This window comes from Falco peregrinus, chromosome 4 (assembly GCF_023634155.1).
Source record: "Falco peregrinus isolate bFalPer1 chromosome 4, bFalPer1.pri, whole genome shotgun sequence".
Classification (NCBI taxonomy): domain Eukaryota; kingdom Metazoa; phylum Chordata; class Aves; order Falconiformes; family Falconidae; genus Falco; species Falco peregrinus.
Window position 1 is genome coordinate 47,137,582 of NC_073724.1, and position 14,439 is coordinate 47,152,020.

General features: G+C 41.5%; 1 protein-coding gene across 2 annotated transcripts; it reads right to left on the reverse strand.

Annotated features, from left to right (window-relative positions):
• Positions 1-665: 665 nt before the first annotated feature.
• Positions 666-13,485, reverse strand: IL10RB (interleukin 10 receptor subunit beta). 2 transcript variants are annotated; one of them, XM_055801571.1, is made up of 7 exons: positions 13,258-13,485; positions 11,021-11,144; positions 9,541-9,710; positions 7,096-7,280; positions 5,332-5,482; positions 3,635-3,792; positions 666-1,429 (listed from the first exon to the last, which is right to left on the reverse strand). In XM_055801571.1, exons 1-7 carry the CDS (start codon positions 13,304-13,306, stop codon positions 1,217-1,219), a joined length of 1,050 nt encoding a protein of 349 aa, XP_055657546.1. In that variant the 5' UTR covers positions 13,307-13,485; the 3' UTR covers positions 666-1,216. The 2 variants fall into 2 exon arrangements, with proteins under 2 accessions (XP_055657546.1, XP_013152260.1); XM_013296806.3 differs by lacking the exon at positions 13,258-13,485 and having other exon boundaries at positions 11,021-12,190.
• Positions 13,486-14,439: the final 954 nt, after the last annotated feature.

A 14,439-nucleotide genomic window follows, 5' to 3' on the forward strand; every position in this document is an offset into this window, starting at 1 on the left:
AAAAAGTGCAGAAATACACATGCAGATTACATATAGCTGGCTGGTAGAAAGAATCGGTGCCTGCTCTCCTTATGTTTTCTTCCTGCAACAGTTCCCAAGAAGTGATTATTTATGCATAAATTAACAAACCTTAAAACTGTAGCCAGGCAATTCCTACATGAAATCATGATGTACGCTCTACTTAACTAGTGGCAAGTTACTTTTGCTGACAGAATTTAATTTTTCACTCTTATTTTGATGCAATAATGCCCACAAAAAGATTTGCATCACTCACAAAATTAGTACACAGTGCAAAGGTCGTATTTTATGCCCCAATGTCAGTGTGGACATAACCTTCAGATACATGAACAGGGCTATGCAGGTAAGATTGTATTATGTAGCATGGGAGTCACATCAACCTGGATTTATTTTTTTTTAATTAAGAATACCTATCAGTAGATAAATAAAATGAACCTACCTTTTAACTCCCACTTTAGCTGCAAAATTTTCCACAGACTTCAGTGGACTCTGGATTAGGTAGGGAAAATTTAATTAGCCATAGAAACCACAGGGCAGAGACTTGGGGACTGAGCAATACTTGAACATGGAGGGCTACCTGGAAGTACACTGCTGTGTTCCTATTATCCTTTAGTGATGAAGTATGAGTAACACCTTGCAAAACACACTGAATACTTGTGCTTTGTTTATTCATACCAAGTTCATACCATCATAACAGCTTTACAATTTTGCATCAGGTAAAAAAATATTCAATATGGCGCTAGGGATATCCTTAAGAAGTACACATAATTTCTCATTAAAAAAAATGTCAGCTCAGGTCTCTCTTTACAAAATAAGATTTTCTTTTACAAACCTTATCCTATATGCCATTTTGATTAGCTTTGGTAATAAATAGTTCATCAAAGTTAAATTAATATTTTATATATATAAAAATTATATATATATATAATTGCTTTTTAAATTAATGTCATAACACAGTCACAGGTATTGCTACAACTGAACAGTGAACCACTATAAACAGTGGCAAAAATCATGTATCGTTTAATTCCTCACTTATAGTCAAGTTTCTTGCACTTTAAAAAAATAATGATTCCATCCAAAGTCTGTGTACACATCTTTCTGTATGAATTTTTACTGTCTTAAGAATGCAGCAATAAGAAGACAAACTCAACAGCCCATTTGCTTTTCTTTTGGCATGAGTGAAGCATAAGGAGGGCGTTTATGCCTTTTCTAAAGCTGGTACTATTCTTGAATCAGAATCTTCTTGTTCAGAGTCCTGAAGGTGCTCTGTTCTCTTGTTGGCCTCGTCCCCAGTCTCATCACTGTGATTTTTGGATTCTTCTGAAATGACAGTTACCTTGTCACAAAAAAGATGCTCTTCTTGTGGGAAGGGAGAAAAAAACTGTGAACCACTGGGAGGCTTGCTCAAAAACTGTGAAGGGAAGAGGAAATGAGAGTTAGGCTGCACCAACCATAGCATCCTGTTAGCTTACAAATATTTTTATATTGTTTTCCACACATCAATTGGCTTTCTCAATCCTTAGAAGTCCCAGAGTGGTGACAACATAATAACCTCTCTGCTTGCTTCAACATCCTTTGCAAGGCTTGGAAGCAAGTCAGAAGTGCCTTTATTTGCAAGAAGATACCCCAGGGGTTAGTGACTTCTTTGGAATATAAACTTTCCTAAAAAAAAAAAAAATACCTAGGTTCTGTACAAAACTAAAAAAAGGTGCCTTGACTGTCAGTGAAGAAGTTCGCAGAGAGATTTTTCAAATGGTTTTAAGAGATGTGAACTGTTCCTGCCACCTCAGAGAGCTGTCTGCTCACACATCAAATAGTGACACTTTAAATGTCAATATAAACCATAACCATTTAGTCAAGGAGAGGCAGGGAGATTTCCAGGGCTATGCAGTTCAGTGACAAAGATAACTTAATTTTAGTACCAAAACATCACAACTTCCACCCACTCCCTGTCCTATTGACTAGAAGAAGCCACCCTCAAGAATCAACACGGACTTCACAGGATGTCATGACTGTATTTTGAATGTCAACACAAGAATAGCACATCTACTCAACAGAGTAATAACATGTCAACCACTCATTTTTGCAGCTGAAGTGGCAGTTCATTTTATTGGTAGCAGCTTAAGGAGTGCAACTACATTTTGTTCTCATGAGCTGACCACTGTCTATTACTTTAGTGCATTTTATGTAAGAAACAAGCTGCTTGATCAGGAGTCATCTTCAGATTTTTGTATTGAGAAGTATTACAATAACAAATACTAATATTATCACTATTAGACCTTTTTCTAGCAAACTGTGATTTGAAATGTTCTGTCAGTAACCTGCAAACTCAAATGTTCATGTAGTGAAATCACTGCCTTTGATAAATGTCATTTTAGGTAAGCATGACTGACCTTAGATTACTGTGATTAATCACTATAACCTACTAGCACAAAATGAAAATTGTCCCTTTCTTGTGTAAACAGCATGTCATCTGACCCCATCCTGTATTGATCAGAGCAACGCTACCCTCCTGACAGCTGGGCTCCAGGTTCAGCAAATTACTGTGCTGAGGATGTGCTCAACGTAAAGCACAAGACGATTGCTAAGTCAGCCGCAAATCCTTAGTCTCTGACCTCTAGATGAGTCAAAATTAAGGACCCAGAGAAAGTGCAGGAAACTCAGAAGAGTAGAGGTTGTTAGCTTTAGTGTACGTAACACACTGTACAGCCTTGTCTCTTGGAGGAGATTCTGATACAGCCTTTTTATGTTGCTATATGGATAACAGGGTCAGTGGTATACCCCAACAGTAATGCCTAACATCTATTGCTCTTGTTTTATCTTGAATTTCAGATTTCACTACATTCTTTACTTAAGTTAAAATTCATTATGTTTGTGAAATAACTTTGTCCAAGGAGAACAAATGTGTACTTTTATGTCTAAAATGGGATACAGGAGTTTCTCAGTCATTCACTATCTAAAAAGAGGAACTAGAGGTTAACACCTGTTACTCTCACTTTAAAATGAAAGAAAACATCCTGTTTCAAAGCCATATAAATATTCATATTACAAATTATGCAGTTGCTTTAGAAATAAAAAGTCTATGCCAAGCAACTTTTAAATATTTTGGACCATTCTGTGCAGAACAGTGCAAAATGACAGTATTTTAAAGTTTATTATACATCAGTTTACTTCAAAGGGAAGTGTAATTTCCCTGCTTTTTACTTACGTCTGTGCAGCACCACAGAACTTGATGAAAAAACAGAGGTAACATTCATGTAAATTTTTGATCTTATAAAGCCAGAAATTAGATATTAAGTGAACTAACTTCCACTACCTTTCTCATGCTGAGAAGTACCTTTGTTTGTCACCTTTTTCCAAAGTTCATGACTTCATCACTTATGCTCATTTGAATGGCTTTTTATGTTTGGCAGAAGAGCAAGTTTTACCATACACAACTATATAACAATAGATAACCAGCATTGCTCCTTATAGTCTAAAACCCCCTCAGAACAGTCTGCACTTTACAGATGCCCAATGATTGGGTGCAAATGCAAGAAGGCAAAATGTAAGAAGCTCTAAAGATTTTGGCACACAGAGCCTTTGAAAAGCAAATTGCATTAGGTAGAAAACAAACCTCTTTCAAGTGTTGTGGGAAAATATATGAAGGGCAGAAAACATGTTTGGTGAGTCGATACAGATACAAAAAAGAAAAGAAACAAACAGGAACAGATATTATAACGACCAACATTGATCCTATAAGAACGGCCACAATTACCCACGTGGGAGTTATACCTGCAAGATACAATAAAAAAAATTTAAACGGTGATATTAATTTTTGAATGTATTTTTTCAAATTTTCACTTTTTCTAAGGAATTAAAAAAAAAAACAAACTATTACAAAACTGTAACTGCAAACATATGTCTTTGTTTCCAGATGCAAAACACTTCTTAGCTCTTAAATTTTTAGTCTGGATAGGCTGAGGAGGTTCTCAATAAAGTAAGCTTACAAGCCATCATATATAGACATTTACAGTTACACGTGCTGGTGATTCTACATGTAATACTAGGCAAATGATTAAAGGAAAAAAGACCAACAGAGTCATCCACAAGGTAACATCACTTAAAAAGCTACTGTACACTCTTTGGTGGTTCAGGAGTGTAGGACAGACAGAACACTACCAGACTATAGGCTTCCACTGTTCTCCTAAAGAGACTTGTAAAATGGCAGGAAGTAAAGACAGAAGGGGACAAAAGTCTGTAAAATTATAGACTACTGAGCTTTTGCAAAAAATTATGTCATGCCCAGGGATGTCACAACAGGCAAGGGGAATGAAGACGTATCCATACATCACTTTTAAACCAACCTATGCTTACTAAGCACTGTTCTATCTACAACTAACAAGCAACACCGCCACCAAAGCCTACCTGTAATTCAACTGCACTGCATGCAGATAATATACATGTAGGAAATATATATGAGGCAACATTTTATGAGGAAAAACATATGAGAAACAGGTTAGCCCAGTAGCTTCCCCATGCCTTCCCTGGATGGCTTCCTCATTAACTTGTGTTTCTGCCTCTGATTTTCCACACATTATCTGAGGGTGTAAGTTAGCTAAAATACACATTATGCCTGTGAAAAAACCAGTATCTAGGACCCCATCCTTTCTTTTAACTAGGGACATGAAGCTCCCAGCTAAGATGACAGGGTCAGACCACATGGTGGTTGTGGCTGGATCCCACATGCAGCAGCTAAGGTGGCATGGCTGAAAAGGAAAGCGCTTTTGGTATTTAACTGCCTTCAAAATGAGAAGGAAAGTATCTAAATAAAGTATTTGTTCATATTATTGATTAATAACTGCTGTGTTTGACAGAGAAAGGGCATCATGGCCTAGCCTCGTGACAGACACTGGCGATATCACCACAGATGAAGCAGACCGCAACACAGGGTTCAATTCCTTTCTCAGTTACAAATACATGGAACAACGGCTTCCATAGGATGAATACAGCTGACTGTAGAAGAAATTCAGACACACAGTGTGAAGAGCCTATGTTCCATTTAACTCTTGATTTTCAGAGTGTGAGGAACACAGAGGCCTCTGCAGCAAAGTCAAGCATCATGCCGCTGGTGCCATACGGCTTGTAGTTTTCATTTCCAACTCCTTTGCTCCAAAAGTACACATGTATTAACGACCAAACAATACAAAAGTAACAGACATATCCATTTTTTGAAGGTTATACATTACACCTATTTTAATTTTGAACAGCGTTGCACATTTCCCAGTTCCGTACAGTACTCCCCAGCTCCCACTGTGATGCACAAGGTATTACCGTTGTGGGTTGTCTGCTCACAAAGTTCTTTGCTCAGTTTCCCTGTTTTGTTCCACTCGGGGATAACTGCTTGCACTTGAATACAATATACTGTCCATGGTTCCAACTGAGATAATATTTCAGAGTTATGTTTAGTATCTATGTGAGTTACCTAATAACAGAGAAAAACACAAAAAGTTTGAAAAGCACAAGTCCAGTGAATGGACTAATTAATTAAAATTACATTTAGTAAGACAAATCCTAGAAGTTACAACTGCAACATGAATAAGCCTTTTAAAGGCAGAATGAAATGCCCTGCCTATGTCAAAAAACTGATACCTCTACATTGATTTCACCTGTGGTTACTGTGAGACCATTCACACCACCGACTTTCTGGCTGCTCCTAGCAACACTAATGAAGGTTTAGGCTAAAGAGCCCTACAGAGAAGAGATAAATGAGAGAAACAACTGCCTGACCAAATGAGATCAGCTAAGAATGCTGTTACAGACAAACATAATTTAATTTGAGACAGAGCAAGTAGGATGGATGATCTAGACAAAAAAATCCCTGAAAAAATAAAAAGAGAAAGAAAGAAAAAGGCTTGTGGAAGCTATTAGGTGACTGACAGCAGATGCAACTTGCTGTTTAGAGGCACGACTGGTTATGTCCTTGTAATTATACGGTTCCTGCAGAGTATAGGAATCCCTACAACATGCTCCATTACGTAGTAACAGGTTTTTCTCAGGGGTGAGGAGACTCTATAGCTAGGTTTCAACACTTCACACAAGCATCCACTTCAAAAACAACCTAGGAAGTTAAATAGTCTATGCCTTTTGCTTCTTTGGTCCCTATGAAATTTCCCAGACTTGTGCTCTTAAGTGTTACAAGCACAGATTCTGCCTGAAATTCCCACTTGCTCTGGTAATCTGCCTACTTTTGCATCCCATATGCAGAAATACCTTCATTTCTTGTAGTCTGGGAACTGAAAACCAGTCTGGTTTTTTGGGGAAATGATGATCCCTCATTTTCTGGAACTGAATGCCAGAGAATTTTGCAGGGTAACAAATACAAATCCGAATTACATGTAGTAGAGTCCTATTATATGAAAAATGTACTGAAGTACATAGCACTAATTATACTGTGACCAGTATCTTCCAGAACTCATGACCTTATAATTACTATATTATTTATGATCTTTCTCCACACACTTTGTATGGAGAAGTCTTTTCAGCTGAGTAACATATCCATCTGTGTAAGAGGCTGCCCATGAAAGGAAGAAAGCAAATTACAACTGACAGAACCTGAAGAGGTGAAGGTGACCATGGTTAATATAAGGCCTCAGCCGTGGTAGTATTCAAAGGCCAAAGTCCTATGAAAAGCACAAATACTTGAACGACCTAAGATGTGAATCTAAGTCAGCTTGTCGCCATGATCACAGATACTGCTGATGTTACCGCTTCTAAGTTTACCCTTGCTCATATGTGTGAAATACAGATTTGGTGGGGAAGACTGCATTGCAAATAAACACATTGCTAAACTGAGGGAATAAATGCTGGTAATGTAGCAGTTATTTCTATCTATGGAAAGAGCAAATTATATCCATGGTACTGTTTAACTACACAGCTATCTGCCATTTGCTCTGAATAGCAGCTGTAGTGACTAGACTTTATTACACTGTAATTAGTAGAGATACATTTTTACTTCAGTACTGTTAACTTTCAGAACTTTATCGGTATGGTATTTTACCAAGAAAAGCATATATCGAAGTCACGGAGTCACAATACCCCAGAAGCAGAAGTTACGTCTGTATTGCTGCGTTTCTTCCAGTACAGTATTCTGTAATTCCACGAGCCGTAATACTGCTTTAGAGACCACTTGTCATGTTCATGTTCAGCAAAAGGGCCTCTGAAATCCACATGCAGGAACCCAGACTCTGACTTCACTTCCACATCAGGTGGCCCAATGACTGCTATATATTACAATGGTAGAAGAGAAGAAAGAATGGAATTCAGTTTCATGTTATTTTCAATTTCACATTTTTATACAACACATGAAAATTCACGCTTTAATATTTTAAATTAATAATTTTAGCTATTAGAAGAAAGTAATTTCCTTTCATGAGTCAGGCATAAATAAATGCTTTCTTTATAGAACTGTTCCTGAAAGGGATTTATTTTTGTAGTTAATAACATATACTATTGCAGACTACATTTCCCATACACTAACTCGGTTCTCTTTTGCCAGCTGTGGTGGCTCCTGGGAGAGGAAGGACTATTTCTGTAGGTTATTACTCACTTCTCTATCTGGGCCAAGCTGTTGCAACATCTGTCTTTTCATAATAGAGCCTCTAGTGAAGTGTTTTAATGTTTCTTTCATTGTGATAATTTTGAAAAACTGAAACATTGAAAATATTTTTGCGTGTATTACCAATTGCATTCCTTAGACTGAGTATTATATTCTTGCATTTTGTAAATGGCTTGTCATTATTATGTTTTTGTGCCACTATCTAAACTATTTAATGAGTAGCTTAGTTATCAACTACATTGTGTTGGCAATGAGCTCTCCATTAAAGGGTCTCCTGTAATTTCAGCAAACTACTCTGCCGTGTCTGCTTCTACTAAGGTTCTGCGTGGATACAGTCATGCTAGAAACTTCCTAAGGAAGGAAGAGATCAATATACAGACAATCTTACATTCCTTTCAAAATATGTACTTCTACAATTAAAAATAAAAAAGACCCCTGCTTCCTGGACTGTATTCATGGTATGGTCAACGCTGATGAATACATTGTTGAGCTTATGAAAAATAACATGAGGAGGGTCTTGGTTACTCTTTTTCTTAGTCTTTCTATTTCTAGTATTTCTACAATACAGCATGGAGTTTATTAAAAAAGCACTAGCAGAAGTAACAACATAGAAAGGAATATCATTTTGTCACGATGCCCTGCTCAAATGAGCTATGACAACATTAAAAATCCTCATGTCCCCCTGGGAGATTTGGCCAGTTGGCCAGTATTCCAGTTCTTTCTTTCCAGGTAGTTTTACACTGAGAATTTCCCATTCAGGAATAAGCGGCCTTTCCAAAGCTAAGCCTGCTCTGAAAGCCACATGCTCTTTCAAATATACGTCAAACTACAACTCTGTTAATGGTTTACAAGTTTACTCTCTACTCTGAAAATCCATCTATACTTTTTGTATTATGTTTTCCTTTGGCTGTAATTTATACTTGCAAGATGTTTTGGTTTTGTTTTGTGGGGTTTTTTTTTTCCTTCATGTTATGCCTCAGTGCTTCTGTTCTATGCAGATTTAATTATATCACTGTTATGCTTTTGGAGAGAAAACCAATAAAAAGCATTTTGAAAAACAAGGCTGTAAACAGTAAAACTACACTCTGGAATCCAAGTAACAGAATGATCAAATTCAAGCAGATGAAGAAAGAACAAAGACAAAAAAAAAAAAGTTTTTCTCCAAGATGAGATATAACAAGCTTCCTGCATGGTTTTGTATGAATAGCTGTGAGGAGAAAAAAGCCTTGGGTACCATTAACTACTTACTCTAAGATAATTTTATTTTTGCTTACAAGTAGAGTAAGAACATACAAAACAAAGGACGCTCACTGGTAAAAACCACTCTCTCATTCCCAAGCTCAGGTGACAGCAACATGACTAACATCTCTGTTGTGCACTCTGAGGCAAGGCAATGTCTAAATCACCTCTCACAAAAGACTGTAAAGCTTCACTAAGAGAATGGCAACGTTGTGCAATGAAGATTTCTTGACTAAAAAGTAATCTCACTCTCTTAAATTGTTTTTTGGTTTTTTTTAAAATTAAAGAAATAAAAAGAAAGCCTTTTGCCTGACATAGCAATAAAAAGAAAGTAATTGAACTGATTTAGATATACAGAAAGTCTGAATTCTTGAAGAAAAGCTCTCCCTGGCTGAAAAACATAAATTATCCTTATTTTAAGGGAAAAATGCACATTTTTTGAAAACCTCCTCAAAAGAGGTTTCAAGTACCAATACTAACATATAGCTATAATAGCTAGAACCTAGTATGCTTTCTGACAGCAACTTCTGCCTTCAAAAAACAAGTGTTACAACTAAGATTTTATAGCTCAATGTAATTACATTTGAAGGTTATCTGCATGCTACAGCTCTTCTTACGGAGCCAAATTGGAAAGGTGCATTTAATAGCAGACAGTATTTTTTGTGGAAGATTAGAAAAAGCCTTACTGTCATCCATTGGCTTAAATCTGACAGTCACCCAGTCTGAATGGTTATTTTCTGACTCCGCTCTGACCCGTAGAATGTAGTCTCCATATGCAGACAGAGAAGAGACATCGCACTCTGTGAGTGTCAAGTTTGTGCTCACATTTTTGTATGCGTTTCCCGGTAAATTGATGCTGTATGGAAGAGAAACAAATTGTATATTATGTGTAAATTATAACTGACTAAATGTCTTTCCTCTCAATTAACTGGAAAAGTGGCATATCTGTTTGTTAATACAACCAGCTATAACTCATGAACAAGAAAAAATAGATCCAGTGTATAAGAAACATCATTACTAGTGTGCACACACGTTAAACATCTTATATGCATCTATAAATCCATGATAAAGGTAGAGATTAAAATTATGATTCAGTAAATAGATGTAATTTTCTTGCCAGTGGTTACAAAACTTCATTTAACAGATAATATTTACAGACTTGTCTGATAACTGTTAAGACAATATTGCTATATGTGGCTTTGCTGTCTAACTCAGACTTTGTTCAGAACAGTCTTTAAGATATTCATATAAGGAAAAGCCAGATAAATAAGAGCCTCAGAACTGACTGGGAACCATTTAATATATGATATGCTTTCTGTTTTGCATCAAAAGTCCACCTAGGAATGTAGTGATCAACAGGTAATTGTTACCAGAACCCAGAAAAATCTTTCAACTAAGATGCCCGTACCCTTGGTTCAGAGGGACTTCTCCTTAGCAGGCACCTGCCTATGGGTGCCGCCATCTCCACTTTACATCCTATCCTGTCTTGGCCAAAGAATTCAACCCTCAGCAGGAGACGTCTGGCCCATAGCATGGTTTCCTCATCAAGCACAGAGGCAGGCAGGGAGCCCACCGCCGTGCCGGGGAGGCGGATGCCTTCCTCAGTATAGCCGCACGGACCACCTTTCCCAACAGGAAAGACCAACTCAGCAGGATACAGTGGCAAAACCGAATCAAAGCTAAGTCAACCTATCAAAAATGACAAAAGGAGACCTCAGAAAACACGTCCTAAGTTTAAGGGACCGAACAGATGACCCACAAGGCTGCAGTTCATCGGGCATTTCCACTAAGGGGGCAGGCAGGCTGACTGCATTTGTGGCAGAGCCCAAAATGCTGCTGCAGTCAAAGGTCAGATAAGGTTCTAATGCTCAGCAGGACTAAGTCTCTTGAATTGCAGGTAACAGCTTACACGATAAACACACACACAGAGCTAATAACAGCCAACATCAAAACGTGTTTCTGGTTCCAAAAAGTACGTACAAAGCTGCCTTGGGTGTGAAATGTGTAGAAAACACCTCTGCCCTGTTATTTAGCTCAGAAAATAAGCCTCTTACAGACTAAAAGAAAGGGATAGCTACTGATCTTCCTATAGAAAAAGGAAACAAATCACAAACACACCCAGCTGTAAAACATGAATTAAAGAAAGCACAACTGCCCCGGACTTACCTCTTAGATTGGACAGCGTAACTTATATTCCCTTTGTGAAAGCTAGGTGCATCCCACTGAAAAATGCTATGAAGATTAACTGAAGTGATTCTTGCATTCTGTGGCTTTGGCACTGTTGCAGATACTGTGGGAGCAATCAAAACCAAACATTTTAGTGTGTGTTTCTCTAGTGACTTCTCAGTCATCCGAAACTTAAATACAGCCTCCTTTCTCTCCCTTGCCTCACTTTTGAAAAACAGACTTAAATACAATTAATTTAAATCCTGATGCCTATGGCTTTTTCTGAGCTTATGCAACAAAAACAAATTAGCCAGCATCAGTGATTTCCACTAACTACAGTCTTTATGATATCATCATTTGTTATGCATGACTGACTTGTTACTGCATGAGACTCAGGGCCCATTAGGCTATGTGCATGGACTCTCGCTGAGATTATCAAAATCAATTTTTGCTAAGTAGTGCTCCAGTAGCACTTTGAATATAACATGGGCGTGCTGATCAATTTGTTTTTTTCTTGTTTTGTTTTTCTGAAGAGGAACACAAATAGTCTTTCTACATAGACCTGGATATAAAACTGAAATGATTTTTAAAAATCCCACCATAAGCATGTTTATACCTCACTGCATGGATTAGCATTGCCATTTGAAATGCTTTACATATTCTGTCAAGCTAATCTTTTGAAAAAGGGAGATGAAAAAGAAGTACCTTTGAAGGCAAGAGAGCTATAAAATATAACATACGGATAAATGTATCATTAATTGGCACTCTTCACAAGGGATGAAACCACCATTGTTTTGCTTTATTGAAACTGAATACAGGAAATCCTAAAGTAGTATTGATGAACGGTCCATTACAATTATGACTTAGTTCTTTTAATGTAATTGTTGGTATTGAAACCAAAATAGAAAAGATTTTAGCCCATTATTGCAACACAAATGATCAATGGAAACCCTGTCAAATCAGATTAGTGCTTAAATGTCACAGGAGTAAAACCTAATGGCATACGCTCTAAGATAGGTAACATATTCTATGTCTATAGTTGATGCGTAAGTACAAGACACGAACGGGCAGCTACCCACCTTTAGCAGACAAGAGTTTGAAATCTAAACCCTGCTTACAGGAAAACTATTTCACAGGCTCGATTCCTAAGTTACCCTTGCACCCAATAAAGCAGCTCAAACACACTTCACATGCTGAAAACAGGAGCTGCTTGCTCCCTGCGCCTCCCAGAGATGCCGCCCTTCGCCCAAGCGGCCTCACCACCGTCACTTCGGGCACTCGTCCTCGGCGGTCCCTGCCCGGCTGCTGCTCCCGCACCCGCTCCCGGCAGCTGAACCGAACGCTAAGGAAGGAAGGCGGGTGCAGGAACGCACCGCAGGGATTCGGCGTGAACAGCAAAGCTGGAAAAAAGTTTGGCTGGCGCAAGGCATCCGATTCCTCCTCTCCCGTCCAGCAGGACGTGGTCCTCGCTACCACAGACCCTTGTCGGGGCGCTGCCCACACCTGGGGGCAGCTCCCTCCGGCTGTAACCCCCCAGCAAAAAGCACAGCGCCCCTGAGGGCCCCTTTCCCTGACAGCGTCTTCTACTGGGGAAGGCCCCAGCTCCAGCTTTCTACTCGGCACCCGCGTACCCGAGGCGATGAGGCAACACCGCGGGGCTTCGCGCCTCCTAAACGGGCGGTTTGCACGCGGCTGGGACACGGCCCGCCCTGGGCAACGTGCGGCCCGGCCCGGTTTCGGAGGCGGCTGCGCGCTCCCTGCGCCGAGCTCCGCGGGAACCGCCGTCCCCGCGCCCAGCGGGTACCGCGCCCCCCGGAGCCTGGCCCCGCCCCCACCGCCGCGCTTCCCCGCTGGCACCTGCGCAAGTGTCCAGAACCGGGAAGTTCCCGTTTCCCGGCACAGAGGCCGCCTACGCGCTGAGGCACAGCGCCCGGCAGCGAGCCGGGCCCCGCCAGCGCTGCCCCCGCCTCCGGCCCGCCCGGCCGACCCCCGCTCCCCGCCCGGCGCGGCGCAGGGCGCCCGCTCTCGCTGCCGCTCGGCTCCTCACGGCAGCGCCGACTCCCCCGGGGCTGCCGGCGGCCGCCCGCTCCCTACGGCCCCCGCCGGGCTCTCGGGGCGGCGCGGCGACGGCGAACGAAGCCGCCCGCGCCCGGCGACCCCTGCTCCCGCCGCCACCCCCTCCCCGCGACGAGGCGGGGATCGGGAGGGCCACCCCCGCCGGGCCGGGGCGGACTCACCGCAGAGCAGGAGGCAGCCGCAAAGGGCGCAGCGGAGGGCAGCGGCCATGGCGGCTCCCGGCGCGGGCCTCCTTCAGCGGCGGTGGAGCCGGCACCGGGCGCTGCCCTCGCAGGCGGCGTGGCGGGGCCGCCCCGAAACCCTTCCGCCTTCCGGGGGCGGGGCTGCGTCCCCCGCCGACCGGGCCGGCCGCCGCCGGTTCACCACCCGCGCCCCAGCCGGCCACAGCCTCCCCCGCGGCGGGACCGCCTCCCCTTCCCGGGGGGAGCGTGCCCAGCTGCTGAGCCTGCCCCACGGGCGGGAACGCCGTTCGTCGGCGCCGTGTTTACAGTACATTGGTGATGTAAACAGGCGGGAGATGGGAGCTCAGCATAAAGTGGGTAAGCAAAGAACACGTAAACCGATGTCAGATGACCCGTAATGTCAAACCTGATCTTGAGGGAAATTCCCACTGCAGGAAGGAAGAATGTTACCCGAGGAAAAGTTTATCTTCTGACTTCAGGATCTGCCCTGGACCACAGATGCCGATGCCGCTACTTCTACCAGAACATCCAGCACCCCTGATCAAAACCAGCATGAACTTGGGGGGGGAAGCAGTTTTATCATTCACCAAGAGAAAAGTGTTCTTTCTCAAGCTATTACTGTTGCCAAGTGAAAATACCAGTTCTTTGCCGGGGGGGTTTAATACATTTCTTTCTGGCCCTTTTGGCAGCTGCTGTTACAAAAGGAGGCTACAAGGCAGGTCTGACCTCCCCTGGGACAGCCACAATCCCACTGCCTTTGCTTGCCAGAGAGCGATGCCCTTGGCTTCTGCCACCAGGGGACCAGCTACACTGTGCAAACAGCCGAGTGCTACGGGCTCAGCCCGAGTGGAAGTTTCATCCACTGATTCTATGGATGCATAAAGCTGCAAATAATTAGCTGTCAGGTGCTTACACCTACTTAGTCCTTAATGGCAGCACAGCAGCAGAATATATTCCAGCACTTTGTGGGCAGAAAAGTAGTACCTAAACAGATCAATGCAAGGTGAAAACAGCTGCGTTTTTTTTCAGCTATGTGATACCTAAAAACCTTCGCATAAAGAGTAAAATCTTAGCAGGCTAACTCAGGTAGCTTTTCAAAGGCATGCAAGACTCACAGTAAAAAAAAAAAATCAGACAGGGATATGAAAAAATTTTTTTGAG

Excerpts from the sequence above, each read along its gene's own strand:
- IL10RB (XM_013296806.3), bottom strand. The coding sequence starts at position 11,205 with ATGACTGAGAAGTCACTAGAGAAACACACACTAAAATGTTTGGTTTTG. Across the intron at positions 5,483-7,095 it reads ACGTAACTTCTGCTTCTGGG|GTAACTCACATAGATACTAA; the intron begins GTATTGTGACTC and ends CTCTGTTATTAG. Across the intron at positions 1,430-3,634 it reads TCCCACAACACTTGAAAGAG|TTTTTGAGCAAGCCTCCCAG; the intron begins GTTTGTTTTCTA and ends TTCCCTTCACAG.